The sequence below is a fragment of the Mustela putorius genome, unplaced genomic scaffold (assembly GCF_011764305.1).
Source record: "Mustela putorius furo isolate JIRA1106 unplaced genomic scaffold, ASM1176430v1.1 tig00000242_pilon_pilon_pilon, whole genome shotgun sequence".
Classification (NCBI taxonomy): Eukaryota; Metazoa; Chordata; class Mammalia; order Carnivora; family Mustelidae; genus Mustela; species Mustela putorius.
Genome location: NW_025421325.1, coordinates 18,428,212 through 18,449,148, shown reverse-complemented (window position 1 = coordinate 18,449,148; position 20,937 = coordinate 18,428,212). Strand labels below are relative to the sequence as shown.

Here is a 20,937-nt window from a genome sequence, read left to right as displayed (position 1 = left end):
GTAAAGTGGTATCTCATTGTGGTTTTGATTTGAATTTCCCTGATGGCTAATGATGTTGAAGATTTTTTCATGTGTCTGTTAGCCATTTGTATGTCTTCTTTAGAGAAGAGTCTGTTCATGTCTTCTGTCCATTTTTTTGACTTAATCATTTGTTTTCTGGGTGCTGACTTTGAGAAGTTCTTAATAGAAATTGGATACCAGCCCTTTATCTGTAATATCATTTGCAAATATCTTTTCGCATTCTGTGGGTTGCTTCTTAGTTCTGTTGCCTGTTTGTTATGCAGAACCTTTTTATCTTGAGGAAGTCCCCCAAAGTTCATCAAATTTGGGGAAGGGAAACAAATTTTTGCTTTTGTTTCCCTTGTCTTTGGAGACGTGTCATGAAAGAAGTTGCTGTGGCCAATGTTGAAGAGAAAGATTACTGCCTGTGTTCTCCTCTTGGAGTTTGATGGATTCCTGTCTCACATTGAGGTCTTTCATCCATTTAGAGTTTATCTTTGTGAATGGTGTAAAGGAATGGTTCAGTTTTATTCTTCTGTATATGGCTGTCCACTTTTCCTAGCACCATTTTTTGAAGAGGCTGTCTTTTTTCCATATTTTTTCCCGATTTGTCAAAAATTAGTTTACCATAGAACTGTGGGTCCATTTCTGGAGACTCTATTCTGTTCCACTGATCTGTGTCTGTTTTTATACCAATACCATGCTGTCTTGATGATTATAGCTTTGTGGTATAGCATGAAATCAGGCAACATGATGCCCTCAGGTTTGTTTTTCTTTTTCAACACTTCCTTGATGACAGAATCCCATTTTCTGCCAGTGACAAGGTCAATACTGTCTGCACATCAAACTAGGTCTGACAATAGATTCCCATCTTTGTAGTTGAACTCCCTGGAATTACTTTTAGTACCAAATACTATATCCAACAATATTCTATCAGGATAACAGAAAACACAATGTATCTCAAGTAGAAGGAGATATAGGGCATAAAAACAGATGCTTACAGAACTATTAAAAGGGCTTGAATGCAAAAGTCAGGAAAAAGTTGCTTGCTTTTCAGAGTTTAACAAACTTCAAAAATCATGGGAACCCACTGCTAATGATCTTACTCTCTTCAGCATTAGAGTGGCCATTTGCAGGAACATACTCAAAGATAATGGTAAGAACCTCACAACTGTCATCTGCTAAGATCTGTGTGTCTGCACTTAGCTGATATTGGAAAATAATGGTTTCTCCCTGTTCTCTGCTTCCTGAAACTTGGCTACGGTTCCAAATTTGAAAGCTGCTGGAATTCTCAGAAATGTACCCCCGAGCTTTCAGCTTCTATAATTTTTAGGGGAGTTTAGAAAGGCAGAGAGGGTGCCCAATATCAACATAGAATATTTGGCATGTTGATCTACTGAATGTGGAAAACAAGAGTCATTTTCTCAGATACTTGCTATAAGGGTTAAGTGAGATAACACTGGCAAAGCCCTGAGCATAGGATACATGAAAAAGCTTAATGAGTAGCCTGATATCTTTATCAGCCCTAAGATAAGAGTGCCTTATAGCTTTCAATTCCATTCTCTGGGATAAGCACTAGATGATTCCATATAGCTAATTTCCATTTGTTCCCCCCCATTTCCCTACTGCAGATGCCCTTCCCTGGGTCAGGTAGGCCGGCTCCTAGGGACCGAAGTCAGCTGAGACCCTGAATGTTACTTGGCTTGCCCTCAGCAGTGTGAGATACTGATACTGACAGAAGGTATAGGCAGGAGGTGAGGGAGCTTGGAGGTATTTCCTCCCTGTCCCTTCCCATTCAGACATTGTGCTGCCAGTGGTAGAGACCCTCCTTGACTCCGTCCCTCCACACCTGCTATTCTTGGTGGATTCCAATAAGTATATTTTCTCTCCTTGTCTTACCTTCTCTTGCCTGGAATGCCTTCTACATATGGGTCTTTTTAAGATGCCCATAATTTGGGCGCCTGGGTGGCTCAGTGGGTTAAGCCGCTGCCTTCGGCTCAGGTCATGATCTCCCCGATCCTGGGATCGAGTCCCACATGGGGCTCTCTGCTCAGCAGGGTGCCTGCTTCCTCCTCTCTCTCTCTCTGCCTGCCTCTCCAACTACTTGTGATTTCTCTCTGTCAAATAAATAAATAAAATATTAAAAAAAAAAAAAGGTGCCCAAAATTCTTTCTTAGTCCTTTCACTAAAGTACTTTTATTCGAATTTTCTGAGGAGAATTCTGTTTCCTTCTCTGGACCCTCCCTAATTGATACACTCAGGGTTATCTCCCTTCACCCTGGGGCCTGCAGCTTTAGAGCCCTCAGAGGCCTGCATGGAAACTCTGCGTTAGGGGAGTGCTCAGTGGCAGGTCCAGCAGTGGAAGGATGGGGAACACAAAGACTTCGTCCACCCCTCTTGACAGATGAGCTATCAGCAAACAGGTAGTTCCCTCATGGAAAAACATATCCGAGGACCCATCTTGCGCCCCTGTCCAAAATGGAATCTGCAAACCCAGGGGTTGAGTCTCTGTAGCCTTGTGCCCAAATGTTCCGAGCAGCCTGCAACAAGAAAGAATTAGGGCACAGCTGAAATCCAGAAGGGAAAGGAAACGGGCTAAGATCCACGGGGAACAACGTCTATTTCTTAATCTGTCTCCTGCCCCAAATAGCTCTGCTCTCCTCCCCCACTTGTGTTTACCGTGTCTGTTTCTTTCTCTGGCAGCAGATGCCACCAGGCATTAAAGTAGGTCACAGAGGGCGGTGATGAACCCACAAAGGCCCTCAGGCCACGACCTCCCCTGACCTCAGTCAGAGGAGGGCTCCCGGGTCTGGAGCCAGGGGGCTCCCGGGTCTGGAGTGGCAGAGCACAGACCCAGGGGACCCCGTGCTCTTCAAGACCCCCTGGCAGGGCCCGAGCTCCCTAGAACCACAGCGGGGTTCCTCAGTCCAGGCTGTGAGTGGCAGGGGCCTGTTCTGAGCTGGCAGCAGAGAGGCCAGCACTGGGCTGGGCCGCAGCCCTCCCTTCCTATCCTGCCCCAGCCCCTCCAGCCCCTCCTACCGCAGCCCTGCTGGAGTGCCCTCAGGAAGGCCCCTTCTTCCCAGGACAGCCAGGGAACCACATGTTCCTGCTGTTTCCCCTGGGAAACCCTGGCGTCCTTTCCACACAGACCCCCCAGGGCCAAAACCAAGGCTCCCAGACTGCCCCAGGGGCAGTGCTGTGTCATGGGTAGAACGCAAGTTACAGAGTCAGGAAACTGGATTTCAGCCCCAGTCACCTGAGGCTTAGGGCAGTAGGAGCTTGCCCAGAATAACCCAGCGGGGAAGCAGCAGAGCCCGCGCCCACAAGCCGCCCGCGTCTGCCTCCCTCACGGCCTGACCCCACAGCCCTCCTTCAGACCCCCTCTGCCCAGCAGCCAGTCCTCACGGTGCCTTTCTCTCCCCAGATTCTTTCGGAGCACGGCTTTGACCTGATCACGACCGACATTCGGGAGGGACAAACCTACTACGCGGAGGATTACCATCAACAGTACCTGAGCAAGAACCCCGATGGGTACTGCGGCCTCGGAGGCACCGGAGTGTCCTGTCTGCTGTGTGTTATGGTCCAAAAAGGTATATGTAGGAGCCCTGGCCTCCAGTGTGGCTGTGATGGAGCCCAATAAGTAAATAAGGCATAATTACATAAAGAATTAATTAAAGTTAATCAAGGTCATAAGGCTGGGGCCTTGATGTTGTAGGATTAGTGTTTTTATAAGAAGAGAGGCCAGAGTGTGTGCTCTCTCTCACTCTGTCTCTCTGAATCTCTTCCTCCCTCCATGAACACTCACTGTGGACGGCCATGTGGGGACACAGTGAGAAGCTGACCTTGTGCAAGCCTGGAAGAAGGCCCTCACCAGGAACTGAATAATCTGGCACCTTGATCTTGAACTCGCAGCCTCCAGAACAGTGAGAAAATAAATTCCTGTTGCATAAACCACCCAGTCTGCGGCATTTTGTTATGACAGCTGGAGCAGACTAACACAGTATTAAAAGATGATTTCCCCCCCACAAGTTTGGCCCTTGAAGTCACAGCAAAAAGGCCTTCAACAAACTGGGCAATTCTTTTATGGTTCACATCAGTGGCTTTTTCGAAGACTTTTATGGCTTTAAAAAAAAAAAAAAAAAAAACCTCTGATTTATTCGGTATAATTTATATTTATTTAGCAAATTCACCTTTTTAAGCTGTATGGTATTATGAATCCTGACAAATACCAACAGCTGTGTAACCACCACCACAATCCAGACACAGAAACTTCCTATCCTTCCCAAAAAAGTTCCCCTTGCCCCTAGTAACCCATCCCCTTCCCCAAACTTCAGTCCCTGACAACAACTGATATGTTCTCTCAGCCTGCTCTTTGTCTTTTCCAGAATTCCATCTAAATGGCATCATACAGAGTGTAGTGTCTTGTGTCTGGCTTCTTCAAGTTAGCATAATGAATCTGAGATCACGTTGTTGCATGTATATATGGGTTTTTTTGTGTTTTTGTGTTTTTGTTTTTGTTTTTGCTGAATAGTGGTGCTCTTGTCTGGATCACAGTTTTATCCATTCACCTGAGGAAGGACGTGTAAGGTTTACCAGATTTTAGCAATTATGAATGAAGCTACTATAAACATTGTGAGACTTTATGGCGGACACGTCTTCGTATAATGGTGTTTTGATAAAAGTGTGAATTCACCTACTGATGTTCTGGGAGATTTGGGGATTCTTTGGGGTCTAAGTAGATAATGCATATGCTGTGTTTTCTTGTTCTGGACTCCGGGACCAGCCATGGACATGGTGTGGTTAAGTTGAGCAGGATTGTGGGTGACACTGGGATTTATTTCTGCCCTGTTCCACCTCATACACACAAGCTCTCCAGGGCCCCAAAGGATGAAAACATTTATAGCCTCAATGAAATTCAACTTCATGCTGTTTTCCAAAGAACAGCAGTGAGGAGGCTTTCTCTCCCATTTCAGGCCCCCTTCTAGCATAGAAAAATATGAGCTAAGTGGATGAATTCTGATGCTTTGCTTACAGCTATGAGAAGTATTGTAAATGCTTATTGTGTGAAAAGTCTATACCCAATAACATGAACTAACTTCCTAGTATTTCATCTGCCTTTTTCTTATTCTGACGGGATATTTCCAAGAGTTTTAAAGATAAATTTTAAAGCCTCAAGACAGTCAGGCAAAGAAAAATGTCTATAGTCATTTCCCCTGAAATGGAAATCCATTATATATAGAATTTTGGAGAATGTTTACATCTCTAGCTCCTTGCCAGTCTTTAGTAATAATCCTTGCTCCCCATATACCTGTCATATGCATGGTGATTTCTTTTGAGAATTATTCAGTGGCTGCATAGTAGGGAAGACTGTTTATTTAGATTTGAGCTTTATTCAATAAATTGACCTCTTTCTCCTGCTCAAACTTGTACATCATTCCAGCTCAATGTTTTAGTGTACCATTTGAAATTGCCAATATTAAGACTATTTTGGAGCTACTAAAACAGCAATTATATATGGTTTAACTTGAAAGTTCCCATAGGGTGCACCTGGGTGGCAGAGTATGTTAAGCGTCTGACTCAGTCTCAGCTCAGGCAGTGATCTCCTGATATCAAGCCCTGCATCAGGCTCTGTACTCAGCGAGGAGTCTGCTTGGGATTCTCTCTTGCATTCCCTCTGCCCCGCTCACTCATGATCTCTCTCTCTCTCTCTCTCTCCCCCTCTCTCTAAAATAAATAGATAAATCTTGGGTTGTCTGGATTGTTCAGTTGGTTAAGCATCTGCCTTCGGCTCAGGTCATGATTCTAGAGTCCTGGGATCGAGCCTTTCATCATGTTTCCTGCTCAGTGGGAAACCTGCTTTTCCCTCTCCCTCTACCTTCCCCCACCTCAAATAAATAAATAAAATCTTTAAAAATAAAAAATAGAAAATCTCAAAAAAAAAAAAAGAGATCCTGTAGTTCCCATACACCTTGGTATTTTTGCGCATGTTTTATGCCCATCTAGAATGCCATCATTAGTTTCCTAGGACTGCCATTACAAAGTACCACAAACTGGGTAGTTCAGAACAACATAAATTTATTGTTTGGGGTTCTGGAGGTCAAAAGTCCAAAATCAAGGTGTCAGGAAGCCATGCCTTCAGCTCAGGTCATGATCCCAGGGTCCTGGGATCAAGCCCCGCATCGGGCTCTTTGCTCAGCAGGGAGCCTGCTTCCTCCTCTCTCTCTGCCTGTCTCTCTGCCTACTTGGGATCTCTCTCTGGGAGGGATCTGTTCCAGGCCTCTCTCCTAGCTTTGGGTAGTTCCTTGTCTTGTGGCAGCCTAACTCTAATATTCACTTGGTGTTCTCCCTGTGTATGTGTGTATCCAAGTTTTCCCTTTTCACAAGGACACCAGTGATGTTGAATTAGGGACCAACCCTGCTCTAGGACAACCTCATCTTAACTAATTGTATCTGCAACAACTCTATTTCCAGATAAGGTCACAATCTAAGGTACTGTGGTTTGGGACTTCAAAAGATGACTTTTGGAAAGACACCAGTCAACCCATAACAAATGCCTGTCTGTCCATCCTTAATACCATTTCTCTTTGTAGCCTGACTCAGCCCAGACAGAGCTTATTTTCTCTGGAGAATCTTCCCTAATAGCCTATTTCCACCATCCACCACATACACATGTTCCTCCCAGATTGGGTTGGACACCTCTCTACAGTTCACAGTGATACACTTATGCCACTGTATTGTTGATGTCTTTGGTCACATGCCTCTCCCAGATGGGTAAGAGCTTCTAGGAGACAGAGAACAAATATTGTTCATCTTTGCATCATGTCACAAGCCTGTCATTTAGAAAGTGCTGCATAAAATGCTAGCTAAACTATTGAACAAGTGAATGAACTGTATCAATGAAAGCCACCCTGCATGGAGATGTACTTTATGTAGGTCTTGCTTTATACAGTGCTGGTCAATATACCCTCCTTTGCCGGAGCCTGTGGAGATGCAATTAGTAGAGAGAAGACATCAGTAGAAATGATATTAGTAGAGAATTAAAATCATGGGCTTGGTATTTGCCAGGTTCTGTGCTAAGATACACACATTATCTCATTAATCCTCCCAACAATATAATGTTGTATCATTGTTATCGCTATTGTGCAGAGGAGTAATCTGAGGCTCAAAGTTCAGTAGTTCCTCTTAGGTTCCCCATGTGATGCAAGTTCTCTTATTTAGGTGTCTGAGGCTATCCTCGCTCTACTGTATCATCTGAGCTATTTGGACCAGAAGCCTCGGATCCTTTCTCCTAGGGAGTGGCTTCAGCTCTTTTGTCCTGATCCATTAGTGAACCTGAGATGCCTCGACTTAGGATCCCAACTGGTAAGGAGGCCTCCTACTCTCCTGCCCCTGCCCCCAGTTCCAAACTGACCTCCACATCCCAGAGGATTGGCTCATGGAAATCATCAGGTCCTGGAGGCAGGATGCCACTTGGCTGCTTTGTCTGGACCATGGCTGCTTCACCCAATGCTCTATTGTGACCCTGATGGTCAGGCTGTGAGATAGTAGACACACAGAGCAAAACTCAGATTTGGTCCCACTGAAATGAATTTGTACAGTCTCACCCGAAGGCTTTCTATTGACCTGAGTAAAGACCGGGGCCAATGAAAGGATGGAGGGATGGAAAAGCAATACTCTGCTGCTGGTTGCCCTGCTGCTGCCCTGGATACACAGCTCCCTAGCATGTAGGTGGCTCATGGTGTTTTTGTGTCTGCGCCTCACTGGGGCCCTTGCTCACTGGGGTGCAGGAGGATCACCTGGGGACCTTGTTCAAAAGGTCACGTTCTAGGATGCTGATTCCACAGCTCAGTGTGTGTGTGTGGGGGGGGGGGTCCAGGGAACTGCACTTTTATTAAGTCCTTAAAGTGAATCTGATGCCCTCCGAGGCACCTGGACCAGACTTTCAGATCATTGCTCCCACAATACCTTCAACTTTGAATTTATATGTGGAGTATGTGGAGGAGACTGGGGTGTGTGTGTGTGTGTGTGTGTGTGCGTCTGTCAGTCTGTCTGTGTCTCTCTGTGTGTGTGTATGCATGCATGTGTGTATTTTATGTGTATGTTAGATCCCAGAGTTTTCCATAGTGGATGGCTGGGAGGGGTAATCAGCCTTTGAGAGGGGTAACCAGCCATCAATCTGGAGATGAAACTAGCCACATTCCTACAGCTTCAAGGTCATGAGTAAGGCTGCTTTCTCTTTGCAAACATTCTGAAGGATCATGTAGAGCCTTATTGGCCTAATGCAAAACAGTAACTTGATATAACTATAATGAAGGCAGTGTATTAATAGCTACTATGGATTCCCCCTGGGTTCTAAGAATTTTTGAAGACTTGTGTTATGTTCAATCAGTTGTTGGTTGACAAATATTATAAACCTCTACCATGTGCCAGGAGTTGTTTTAGGAGTTGGTTTATAACAGAATGGCATATTCATTTCCTATGCTCAGGCAGTTTTACTATCTAATGAGGGGAAGAACATATTAAACATATAAAATGAGTAAATAAGTTAATTTCAGTTCTTATTAAATGGGCTTATATGGGCTTATATGATGGAAGGCCTGTAGGTGGTTGTTGAGACTCTACTAGTAGGTGGTCTCAGGAAGGCTTTCAGTAAATCTCAAAAAGGCTTTGAGAGGGGCACCTGGGTGGCTCAGGGGGTTAAAGCCTCTGCCTTCAGCTCAGGTCATGATCCCAGGGTCCTGGGATCAAGCCCCGCATCGGGCTCTTTGCTCAGCAGGGAGCCTGCTTCCTCCTCTCTCTCTGCCTGTCTCTCTGCCTACTTGTGATCTCTCTCTGTTAAATAAATAAAATCTTTTAAAAAAAAAAAGGCTTTGAGAGCCATCTGATAAGAAGGAGACATATTTCCAAGCAGATATGACAGCAAGTGCAAAGGCCCTGTGCAGTGAATGAGCTCAGTATGTTTTGGAGGCATACAGATTGATGGGGCAGACAGAGTGAATGGGAAGGGGTCACTGAAGAGAGATGGGCTCAGAGGGACCAGTGGGGTCCAGATCATGCTGAGCCTTGTAAAGACAGAGGAAGGACTTGGGATTTTATTCTGGTTACAATGGGAAGCCATCAAAGAGTCTAAACAGGAGAGTGAGAAATGAGAGGTACTTGAGAAAGAGACACCGGCTGCTGCAGAGGAAATGTGTGCAGGGGCAAGAGTGAGTGAGTATGAAGGTGTGATGGCCTGGATGGGTTTAGAGCAGCAGGCATGGAGGGAAGTGGTTGGTTTCTGGATATCTTTTGATAATGCTGACTGGACTGGCTGATGCATTGGATGCCAGGAGACAGAGAAAAGGAGGAGTCAAGGATAAGTCCCAGATGATATTCTTGCCTAAGCAAACAGATGCAAAATATAACTGTGGGAAGCATATAGGAAGGCAGATTTGACTTTACTGGGGTCAAGTAAGCTGAGAGTTCTATTTGGGCCACATTAAGTGTGAGGTGCCTCTTAGACATTCTTGTGAGTAGGGCAGTTGGTTAAAGAGTTGAGGGCTAAGTGAAGAGATCTGAGAGGTCAAATGTGAGATCTTCTGTATAAAGATGATATTCAAAGTTATAGCTGGCAAGAGATACCCCAGGACATACTTTGCTAAAGTGCAAAGAGAGAGAGGTGGTCTGAGAATTGAGCCTTGGATTTTGGAAGGAGAGGAAGATTTAGCAGAAGAGCATAAATATGACCATCGATGTAGGAAGACAACCAGCAAATGCTTTCTCCCACTAAAATTTTGTCCAGAGATGACCTCAGATTTCACCAGGGGTTTTGGGCAAAACTCAGACCTCTTTCTCCTTGATCCAGATTAGGGTGAAGCCAAATGCCATCCCTCTAAATCAATGTCACATGAAATGTTACATTAACTTATATTTGTGTTAAAGATGAGAACACTGAAGCTTAGAGATGTTAAATCACTGGCTCCAAGTCACACAGCCAACAAATAATGCAGGCAACTCAGAACTTCTGATTCCAAAACCCATTTCTTTCCCTCTTCGCCAGGTGCCCTGCCAGCTAGGACAGAATCAGGAAGTTTCATGCTAAGACCAGAGTGCATTTTGCACATTTGAGTCTGTCTCTCTGGTCCTTCTTCTCGTTCTCTCATAGTCACCAACATATCAGTAGAATCTTTAGGGAGAAAGACTATTTGTCTAAGATAGCTTGATAGTATGAGCAAGAGAAAACACTTTGGACTAAAAAGCTGAAATGAGACCTTGCTATCTTAATCTACTTGATCATATCCCTGGGTCTGGATCAGTCAGTCACTTGGGAAAAATCTAGAGTCTGAAGTGATTTCGTTCAGGTGGGACTTGCAAAGGGACATCTCTGAAACACCCCCAGGAATTTTGCTCTGTGGTGCTGACAGACCCAAAAATTCATTTGGTTCTCTATCTACAGAAAATAGAGGCCCCTGGGCTCCCAGGGATTCTCCTAAAATTCACAACCACAGGTCTTTTATTTTTCAAGTCAGTCCCAATTTTATGTAATTTTCAACAAAGTTGAACCATTAACATATGAAAATATAAAAAAATTAGTATATTTGCATGAGACTTTTTATGTAAATACATGGACATTTCAGTATGCATGACGTTTGGCAGCCTGATATCAATATCAATAAAGCATTTAAAACATTGTAATTGAAGTGATATACCTCTTAAGGAAAAATTAATAAGGAGGCTAAAATATATATATTTTAAATATAAGAATTTAAAGATAACATTTTACATTAATGTAATTCAAGTAAAAATATTTCCCTCTCACCATTTTGAACTGTAAAAGTACAGTGTGTTAGAATGGGAAAGAGCCTTAGAGATAATCTTATTAAATCCCCTCATTTTTAAAAGTTTTTATTTAAATTCCAGTTAGTTAACATACAGTGTAATATTAGCTTTAGGTGTGCCATATAGTGATTCAATACTTCCATACAATCCCTGGTGATCATCACAAGTGCACTTCTTGAGAAAACTAAAGACTCTAACAGGTAGCCTGTTCCCCTATAGAGAAATTCCACAAACAATATGCAAATATTTAACACAAAGAATATATAATTGGGCTCTGGACTCTCCTGAATTTCACCTGCACAGTCTCAGATTGTCCAGATCAGCCTCAATTCTGTGCAAATACCAACAAAGTGGAATATAACAATATGGCAGAAGTTTTAGACTTCTGTAAGATGTTTTATATCATCTGTAGTTTCTACCCACTGATGGTGGAGCTGAACAACCCTGATAGCTCATCCTTAAGAAAATCCTGCAAGAGTCTGAAGGCCCTTCTGAGTCTTCTTTCCTTTCATGTTTCTTGTAAGGTTTCTTATGTTGGCCACCCATCTCTGAATATACTCCATTTGTTAATGTCATTCTTGCCCGTGTGGCTCCAAACTGACAACCATTCAAATGCTGCCATCTATGAAGTAGAGCACTTAGCAGTGATGTCATGTTATCAGCATCTTATGGTTGATATTTTCGTATGAAAACTTCCAAGCTCCCTTCACAGTCTAGAGCTTTGGATCTATTATTTTTCTATCTGGAGATGCAAGACTTTTATTGAGTCTGATATTGATGCCCATGCCCAGGATTCAGATCTGGCCAGATAACTTTCAATCTCAATTCTCTCATTTGTAATATTAGTTCTTGCTCAGTTTCATGTCAGGCCTTATTGTGTACTTTTTCCCCAGGTTTAAGATGAGTTTTTACCCATTTAAATTTTAAAGGTATCTATTAACACTAGCCTGGTTTGGTATCCTACTGCCAATCTAACATCCCCAGACCTTTAGCAAAAACGACTGATAGATCATAGTCCTTTTTTCTGTTGCACTTAGATGCACCTTTGAACTTGTCTTACATAGAGGACTGCAGATAGCCACTGCCTCCCAGTCAGTTTTAGCTCTCCAGGTGAAATCTTTTCTCCATCTCACTCCAGAATTGCAGGTACACACGAAGTTGAAGACCAATACTTAGGATATAATGTCTTAACCTGTTTGATGTTCACCTTAGAGAGCAGTCATCAAATTGCATACAATCATTTTAGCCAATAAGATTCTTGAAGAATTGAGCAGACACTTTGTTGAAATATAGACATACTGTGAAAGCTATGGGCAAGAAGCATAAATAATTAGACTTCAGAACCAGACACACGTGACTGAAAAATCCCCATCTGCTCCATACAAGCTAAATAATCATGGGCAATCACATGATGTCTCAGAGATTAATTCTTCAACTATAAAATGGGAATAATAAAATATATCTTAGAGTTTCTCTGGGAATATTAAGTGTCTCACACATATGCAAAATGCAGAAGCTGACTCATAAGTAGGTATTCAATAAGAAGTAGTTATTATGTTGCAAGACTGATATATTAGAGATTTTTAACCATGAATCCAATCTGAATCTTAATCTTCAGTAGTTTTGTTTAAACTTTCACAAATCATTATCTTATTTAAGTATTTAGAAAATTTCCCAGAGGTCCAACTTTGCTTTATTGTAGATTAATTCCAAGATTCCCTTTTTGACCCTGAAAACTCAACATTTTCATTGGAGGTTCAGGGTCCTGGCCGTGTGTGGTGTTCCACTGGGAATGCTGAAATGTCTTTCTTGACAGGAGCAATGTGGGTGAGGAAGATATTCCTAAGCAACAGCTCCTTATTCTCTTTGTATCTTCAAATGAAATGACACCTGTATGAGCCACTTATTCTGCCCCTGCCCAAGGCTTTCTGACTTAGGAACTCAAAGAACAGCCAATTCTTTAGGTGTGGGGTAAGGGGGACACAGCATTTTGAACTAAAGTCCCTCAATTCCTGATCACCCGTACAGGTCATTAGTATGTCAAAGATTTTACCACTGATATTGAGACCTTTCTGTCCACCCTGCCCATCCATCTATCCACCCATCCATCCATTTATTCATAAGTATGTATTGGGTTTCTACCACGTACCAGTCTCTAAATCAGATAATGAGGAAACAAAAATTAGCAAAACATGCTTCTTGCCTTCATAGAGATTAGAATTTAATGGAGGAAATACACTTTAGCAGTTTCACAAATAGTTAATTTCTGCTGTTAGTGGAAGGTAGGTTGTCAGGAAAGAAAGTTATATGGAGGGTAGCTTATGTAATCTTGAAAGGCAAGGAAGATTTCTTAAAGGACTTTATAATTGAGCTAAAATGTGAGGGATACACAGGAATTAAACACAGGGTACATAGGGATAAACAGGAATTAAATTAAAATGTGAGGGATACACAGGAATTAAGCAAAGAGGGGCATATGAGATAGGAGCCTGTCTTTCTGGTAGAGGCATGGAGAAAAGCCCTGGGGTGGGAAGGAGCATGGTAATTCTGGGGAGCTGAAGGGCCAGGAAAGTTGGAAGAGAGAAACCCAAAGGCAGAGATAAGCAGTAGCAGGGCTGGTGTTTGGCAGTGATGGTGACATGCATTGGTTGTGGGAAAATGTAGTAATAATGAGAGGTGTGATGAGGGTGACATGGTGGGGACATGTGGTGGTGAGGTTGTATGTTGTGTTGTGTGGTGGCAAGGTTGTGTGGTGTGGTAACCTGTGATGTGGGGATACGTGGTGGGGATATGTAGTACTGGTGTTGTGTGGTGGCAGAGTTGTATGGCTATGGTGATATTTGGTGATGGTAACATGGGTGGTAGTGATGTGTGGTGTGGAGGTGTTTTGAATAGGTATAACTTCCATATTATGCATATCTGTGGAAATTTTTGAATGCCATTGTCTTTTCTCCCCCATGCATAAGCATAGTTAGCAGTTAGAAAGCAATTTGCCCAGTGGTAATGAAAAGAGATTCTGGAGCTAGACTACCTAGTTTCAAATCTTGGTTCAGTTACAAACTTTTGGGTTTTGGCTAGCTGTCCTAACCCTAACAGAGAATTAAACTATTTTGTGCAAAACAGAATGGTGCCTGGCAAGTAGTAAGCACTCAGTGTTTTAGATTTTATGATATTTATTTTTCTCATTACTCAAATGACATTTAGAAGACACCAAAAGATCTCAAAACAACCCTACCACATAGAAAATGCCAAAATTTTCATTCCTTTTAAGGTGCAATTGGAATCCCTAGAATTAAATTAAATGAAAAGCAGTGCCAATAATCTCAATAGGAAATACAGGACAGCAATCAGGAAGAAAGGGGCTAATCAATTTCCCTTTGCCTGTAAAACTTCTGGTGTCTGTGTCATCCAGGTATAGAAATTGAAAATATAAGTCCAGAGCTAAGGAGAAGGATTTTATGGTCTATACCAAGGTACCATACCACAGCCTTATTTTTCAGAGGACACTGAGGCCCATTTTCAAATAAATGAATATTCCCATTAGGCTTCCTTACTGAGCAGCAATAAAAAGATCCAGCTCCAGGGTTTGTGGTAGTGTCTTCCCACAAGCCCTCAGAGGAAGACCCTTCCAAAAAGCAAAGCTGTGGTGAAAGAAGGAGCCATTGTTCCCGATAAACACACCATTACAAATGTGATGCCTTTCACCAGCATTAGGAAGCATCATTCTTGTTTGATGGATCTCCCACCTGGTGCTAGTTAACCTGGCTAAGCCACTGCTATCTGTGTGCTGGGGAGGCAAGAAGAAGGGGCACTAAACTTAAGTTTCTTCCAAGCCAACCAACCTTGACAGTGGAGCCCTGGTTCTCTTGTCCCTCTTCCTTCTTTTTGCTTTCAGTGACCTGTGGCCAAATAAAAAGTAGCAGGCCTGAGAAGTCAGAAACTTTGGAAATCGTAGGCGGGGAACCTACAGACATTATAGATTTTCCATGGCAGGTGAGTATTCTTCACCGCAGGAGACATATCTGTGGAGGCTCAATCCTGAGCAGGTGGTGGATTTTAACTGCGGCCCACTGCTTCATAAACAGACATAAGTAAGTATTCCAGACAGACCTGTTTTAACTGATGTGCTAGGATATTTGTCCTTACATCCTTATTATTCTCCTGGAAACTCCATCCAAGTTTGTCAGTCTCAAAACGAAATACCAGGAGGCTAAATATATGCCTGTGTGATTGAATATCACACTTTGCAGGTGGTAGAGATACTGTTCTCTTCCTAGGATGTTTTACGTCTCATTTCATGGGACCCAGATGGTAGAACAAATGTTCTTTGGACTTCTCGGCATCTTGCCAAGTGCATGTGGTCCTGGTCCAAACCTTTGGAAAATACTTTCCTAAGCATTTGCATTACTTGGGGAGAAAATGAACTCGACAGTGACCATGGATTCCGAGAATCCTAGAAGGGATTGGGATCCAAGGGGAGGGTCTCAGGCCCGGCTGCATGACAGAAGTTCCTGAGATGCTGTCTTAGCTCAGTTCCATGCATCAATATCTTTGAGAAACTTCCCAGGTGTGTGTTAATAGCTAGTCCACCCCTTCCTGCAAATCAAGATCAAGTCCCTCAGTTACTTGTACATAGCACAACTTTCAGACAGTTGTTAATAAAATTTACTATTGAATTTGCCCAAAAGGCCATCAAGGCAAAAGCTGGTTGGCAATGTGGCAAGTCTGGAACTCGGGTCTGTCTTCTTCTGCCCAGTCAGGGCCCAAGTGCATGGCCCCAGCTGTCTCCATCCCTCCAGCTCTCAGGATCACAGTCTCACACTGGTGGAATTATTTTCTCTTAAGGCTCACCTTTTTTGCCTTCCACCACTTACCTCTTCGTTCTCTTTCTTTTGTTTTGACATAAGATCTGACTTGGAGATTATACATAGTGCAAGAAGCACTGGCACCAAGAAATCGAAGAGGATGAAAGTGGACAAGCTAATTACTCACCCTTATTTTGACAGCTGGCTCTTGGATAATGACATTGCTTTGCTCTTGCTCAAATCTCCGTTGAAGTTGGATGCCGAGAAAGTGCCCATCTGCCTTTCAGAGGTCACTGACATAGAGAGCTGGCGAAATTGCTGGGTGACTGGATGGGGCATTACCAGTGAGTTACGACAGCCCAACCCAGTGGGGGATGGCACCCTGGTTGATGTTTTAAATGAGAAAGTAAACTCTGAAGGCTCTGCTAGCTCTGAGAAGTCTGCCTGGTGGGTTTGGAAACTTCCAGTTTTTATTTAAAGACCCATAATGAGCCTTAACTTCAGTCCACATGTGAATCATCCTTCCTTGGCCTTCCTGGGTTCTTGTAGCAAATTTTATGTCCATATTGTAGAACACAAACCCTGAACAAGGACTCAGTGATAGGCGAGGAAGAAGTGTTTAGAGTCCAAGGGTGACTTGGAGGAATTTGGGGGAACATATTGATGGGCAAAGGAGTGGCAAAATGGACTGGGCTCCAAGAAGCCTACACTAATGTCAGCAGAGCAGCTCGGTTCTGATCCCCTGTAACAAAGGGTTTGGTGGCCCAAATATTTGAAAACTACAGATCCAGGCCAAGGAGAAGGGGACAAACTGAATATAAATTTGTCCTTATAGAGTCAACCTGTACCCTACACCCATCACTCCACCCAGCTAACTCATAAAATTGTGCCCTTTTGTCATTATTTTGGCAAATGTGTCTTACTCTAAAATCTAAAGAACAGAAAAAAAAATTCCAAAAAAAAAAAAATTCTAGTCAGTGTCATTCTTCTAAGTAGACACACAAATGACAATACATTAATCCCCACATGGTCCCAAAGCTCAGAGTCTGTTTAGAATTCCTCATTGGGAATTACCCTTGGAAGCTTCTCATGAACTTTAAAAAAGACCACCTTCTTAATTTAAAGTTCCTCTGTGTCCCTCAGCACATATTCATTGATCCTCTTCCAGGCAGTGTTCTAGGCTCCGGGAATTCAACAATATACAAAAAGGGAAATAGCCTTTCTTAGGAGAATAAACATTCTAGGTATTAGGTTCACCTCTTAGATAGACAGTGAATTACTCAGAAGCTCTGACATGATTTAAATCCATCTTTATGAGCCATGGGCACCAGGACAGAACTTGCCATCAGGAGTTTTCTTTACCTTTTTATGGATTTAAATGAAATACCTTTTTAGGACTACAGAGTTAGCACCTTCTGCAGAGTGAGAAAAGTATACTGAGACTGGGATCCAATAGATACCCAGTTGTGGGGAGCTCTGGATTCAAAGAGGATGGGATTCAGTGTCTCCTGAACACCTCTCTACCCTTACTAAGTCCAGATTTGGGTAGTTCTCTAAGCTATATGGTAGTTCCTTTGTCACTGAGGTGAAAAGATGTGATGGTGAATGGGTGCTTGACCTCAGCCCAAAAGGACCACTTTGAGCTCAGGGGCCTTTCCCTATCTGCTTCTTCTTTGGGTCAGTTCCTATGAAAAGTATGAGTCAACAGCTAAACAAAGTCAGCCTCGACCTGGTCAAATGGGAAACGTGCTCCTCTGTTATGTATGTGCTCACCAGGAACATGCTGTGTGCTAGGAATGCTGAAGAAGGGAAGGACGCCTGCCAGGTAATGGAGCTTGTCCCTTGTTTGGAGAGGGACTGCCACAGAGGGCTGATAAATATTTCTGGGATAATTTGCTCCCCTCTACCCCCTCTGGATAAGTTTCCTAATGGTACTGTAACAAATTACCACAAGCAGGGTTGATTTAAACAATGGAAATGTATTCTCTTATAGTTCTGGAGGCCAAAAGTCCAAAATCAAGGCATCCGTAGGGCCATGTTCTCTTTGGAGGCTCTAGAGGAGGATACCTCCTGGCCTTTTCCTACTTCTGGTAGTTTCCAGCAATTGGTGGCATTCCTCAGCTTGTAGGTGAATCATTCCACTTTCTGCCCCAATCTTCACATTGACTTCTCCCTATATGTCTGTCTCCTATTTTCTCTTCTTCTAAGGATTTCAGTTATTGGCTTAGGACCCACCCTAATCCAGTAGGACTTCATTTAATTTAACCAAATACATTTACAACAGTCCTATTTCTAAATAGGCTCACATTCTGAGGTTCCAGATAGACTTGAATTTGGAAGGGATGTTATTCAGCTCAGTACAGATGCTTTGTAACCAAAGGGAGACTGTGTGGGATAGTGGTTAGGGGTGCAGTTTCCCATAACTTCCCTCTCAGCTCCTCTACTTACAACCTGTGACTTCCCTCCAGGCCTGTGCTTTTTCAAATTTCCTCGTCTGTAAAATGGGAATGTTAAGAGTTCCTACCTTCAAGGACTATTGTGAAAATTAAGTGAGTCAATGTACAAAAGCACTTAAAACAGTTCAGAGCAGAGGATGGTCATAGTAAATTCTATAAATATAATTTTTTCCATTGCCATCTCTTACACCTGTTCAGTGCTTAGGAGTGTACAAATCGCTTCCACAAATACACAAAATGCCAACTAGCCCTGGGATGCAGGTTTATTTCAGATGAGGAAACAGGATCAGAAAAGCTCACAGCCCTACAGAGGATACATTGGCAAGTTAAATTACAGACCCAGAATTCTAAGGAAGGCACTCTGTCTTCTGAGATTAGAGCCATCTTTTGGGTTCTAGTAGGAGCAGGGCTTCAAATCCATCAGCCCAGCCTGGTCATGTCCAGACTTGGCTAGTTCAACAGCTACAGAAATGCTGAGAGCTCCTATTGAGTACAGGCTTGTCAGATAGCAGGGGAGTACAGGGCATCAGAGGTGTTGTTTCCTTCCATCCACACAGCCATGTTGCAGGAAATTTAGTTATTATCACATCGAAGAGCATTGAAGCAGAGCCCTAAATGCTGAAGAACATTTTCACATTGTCTCAGCTAAATGCTCCCCCTGGCATACAAACCAAGATCTGTTGGGCTTCAGAAATAGAAGGTCTTAACTGTGCTGCTGTTCTGCCTCATATCCTTCACGTAGATCCCCTCATCTCCACAGAAGAGATTGTAATTCTCCATTTTCAAGAAGGGTCAGGGGACGTTCCAATGACCTCAGAGAATTGGGTAAAGAAGAGTTTGGTTCAAAGTTAGCTGATGGGCACAGTGATCTTTCATGATAACAATCTGGTTTAGAAAAAAATCAAAGAAACCCCTATCTTGTTTATTTTATTTGTTTTGGATTTGGGGTTTTTGTCATACTACTGAATGGTACTTCTTTCCAACTTTTTTGTGTCTCACTTAACATTTTCAAAAATAAGTCTTTCTAAGCTGTGAAACAATATATAATAAAATAAATAATAAAATAAATAACAGCTAAGTATTCATATTTGCATACTCAAGGCTATGGACAATTATATTTGACTAAGGGGTTGCCTCTGCATGGCTAGAATTAGAAATGATATTTATTTCATTTATTTATTTGAGTGCATGGTAGGGAATATTCAAATGTTATAGATGGATGTACAGTGAAGTAGAAGTTTACCTCTTACGCTTGTCCTGTTCTCTCCCCAGAGAAACCATTTTTACAGTGTTACCTTTTATCTTTCCTGAAATAGTCTTTCCACATATAATCATATGTGTGTTTATATATAAATTCACTTAATTATATAACTATGGGTATTCTTCCTGTTCTTTTTCCATATCTGAGATTTCTAATTTTTTTGATGAAGGCACATAATTTTTAATAGAATTTAGTAAGTCACAGAGATGAAAAGTATAGCATACAGAATATAGCGAATAATGTTGTAATTACAATGTAATTACAATTACATTGTATGGTGACACTTAATGTCACTGTATAATACATAGAATCATCACATGACTATGTTGTGCACCTGAAATTAATATGACATTGTATGTCAACAATACTTCAAAAATTTTAAAATAAAGAAATGGCCCAAAGATTTGGGGGCATTGAAAGATTGTGTGTTCCTCAATTTTCATATCAATGATGCCATTCTCCTTACTTGTCCTTATTTGACAATCTTTTTCATGATACTTTAAAATTCATAAATTGTTTCAAATTTAATGTTTTAAACCACAATATAACATTTTGACTCACTTTTTGTATCTTTCGCATTTTATATGTATCAGTTTATGTACTTGCTGTATTCAGCCAATTACCTATTATGAGGTATAATGGATATTTATTTTTGTTTTTTACTTTTTGTTATTATGAACTATATAGAAAGACCAAAATGGGTTGGCTGAAAGTAGATTTAAAGTACAAAAGCAGTGAGAAAATTGTAAGAATTCTGAAAATCAATGAAAGTGTTGAGGTAAAATGGATTAAAAAAGCACTCATTGGTACATCAAAATGAACACATGTGACTTGATGCTGCTGCTGCTGCTGCTGCTGCTGCTGCTGATGCTGATGATGATTATGGATATTCTTTTTTTTTTTAATCAAACTATCATTCATTGCCATTGTTTTTGATCAAATTGTTTGCCACTTTGTCTGACAGTCATGGGGCTGGGAGTATAGTCATGCAGTTGGAGAGTCTAATCAAACTGCCTCTCACCAAAAGACACTATAATGCTTTTTGCCTTGTGCCAGTTGTCCACACCTCAATAGGCTATAGAAGTAATTTGTTACTTTCCCTTCCACTCCCAAACAACTTTTTTCTCCTAGGGTGACAGTGGGGGACCTCTGGTTTGCCAGAAAAAAAACAACGAAAGCATATGGTTCCAGCTGGGCATTGTCAGCTGGGGAGAGGGCTGTGGCCGGAAGGAAAAGCCTGGGGTGTATACGAAGGTGTCTAATTATCTGTTATGGATTAACACGGAGACCACGCTCTCAGGAAGGCCTTATATGCATGAGCCGGACTCTGGGTACAGTTTGCTTCAACCACCCTGGGCCATCTTGTTACTGTATTTTGTGATACTTCTATTACACCTGTGATTAAACACTGTAGAGCCTCAAAACCAAGTGTCCTCAGTTTTTGGAGTAAGGTCAATGGTGGGGTACAAGGGATTCTCATAGAATTAATTATGTCTGAAATAGTCATATACTTATAATACACCTGCGACCCACTGCAGAGCTAATTGTTCCCTTGGAACTTGGAGGCAGGTTACCAACTTCATCTTAAGGCCTCTCC

At 42.2% G+C, this 20,937-nt stretch overlaps 1 protein-coding gene across 3 annotated transcripts; it reads left to right on the top strand.

Moving 5' to 3' along the window:
- Positions 1-2,776: 2,776 nt before the first annotated feature.
- Positions 2,777-20,741, top strand: LOC101688231 (serine protease 52-like). 3 transcript variants are annotated; one of them, XM_004766058.3, is made up of 8 exons: positions 2,777-2,934; positions 3,425-3,590; positions 3,831-3,923; positions 7,219-7,362; positions 14,714-14,909; positions 15,726-15,967; positions 17,306-17,448; positions 20,472-20,741. In XM_004766058.3, the coding sequence occupies exons 4-8, from the start codon at positions 7,338-7,340 to the stop codon at positions 20,739-20,741; spliced, it is 876 nt and encodes a 291-aa protein (XP_004766115.1). In that variant the 5' UTR covers positions 2,777-2,934; positions 3,425-3,590; positions 3,831-3,923; positions 7,219-7,337. The 3 variants fall into 3 exon arrangements, with proteins under 3 accessions (XP_004766115.1, XP_004766116.1, XP_004766114.1); XM_004766059.3 differs by lacking the exon at positions 3,831-3,923; XM_004766057.3 differs by lacking the exons at positions 2,777-2,934; positions 3,425-3,590; positions 3,831-3,923; positions 7,219-7,362 and adding an exon at positions 7,586-7,724.
- Positions 20,742-20,937: the final 196 nt, after the last annotated feature.

Coding starts and splice junctions, on each gene's coding strand:
- LOC101688231 (XM_004766057.3), top strand. CDS start 7,652: ATGGAGGGATGGAAAAGCAATACTCTGCTGCTGGTTGCCCTGCTGCTG. Junction 14,910..15,725: donor TGCTTCATAAACAGACATAA/GTAAGTATTCCA, acceptor TTTTGACATAAG/ATCTGACTTGGAGATTATAC. Junction 15,968..17,305: donor GACTGGATGGGGCATTACCA/GTGAGTTACGAC, acceptor TCTTTGGGTCAG/TTCCTATGAAAAGTATGAGT.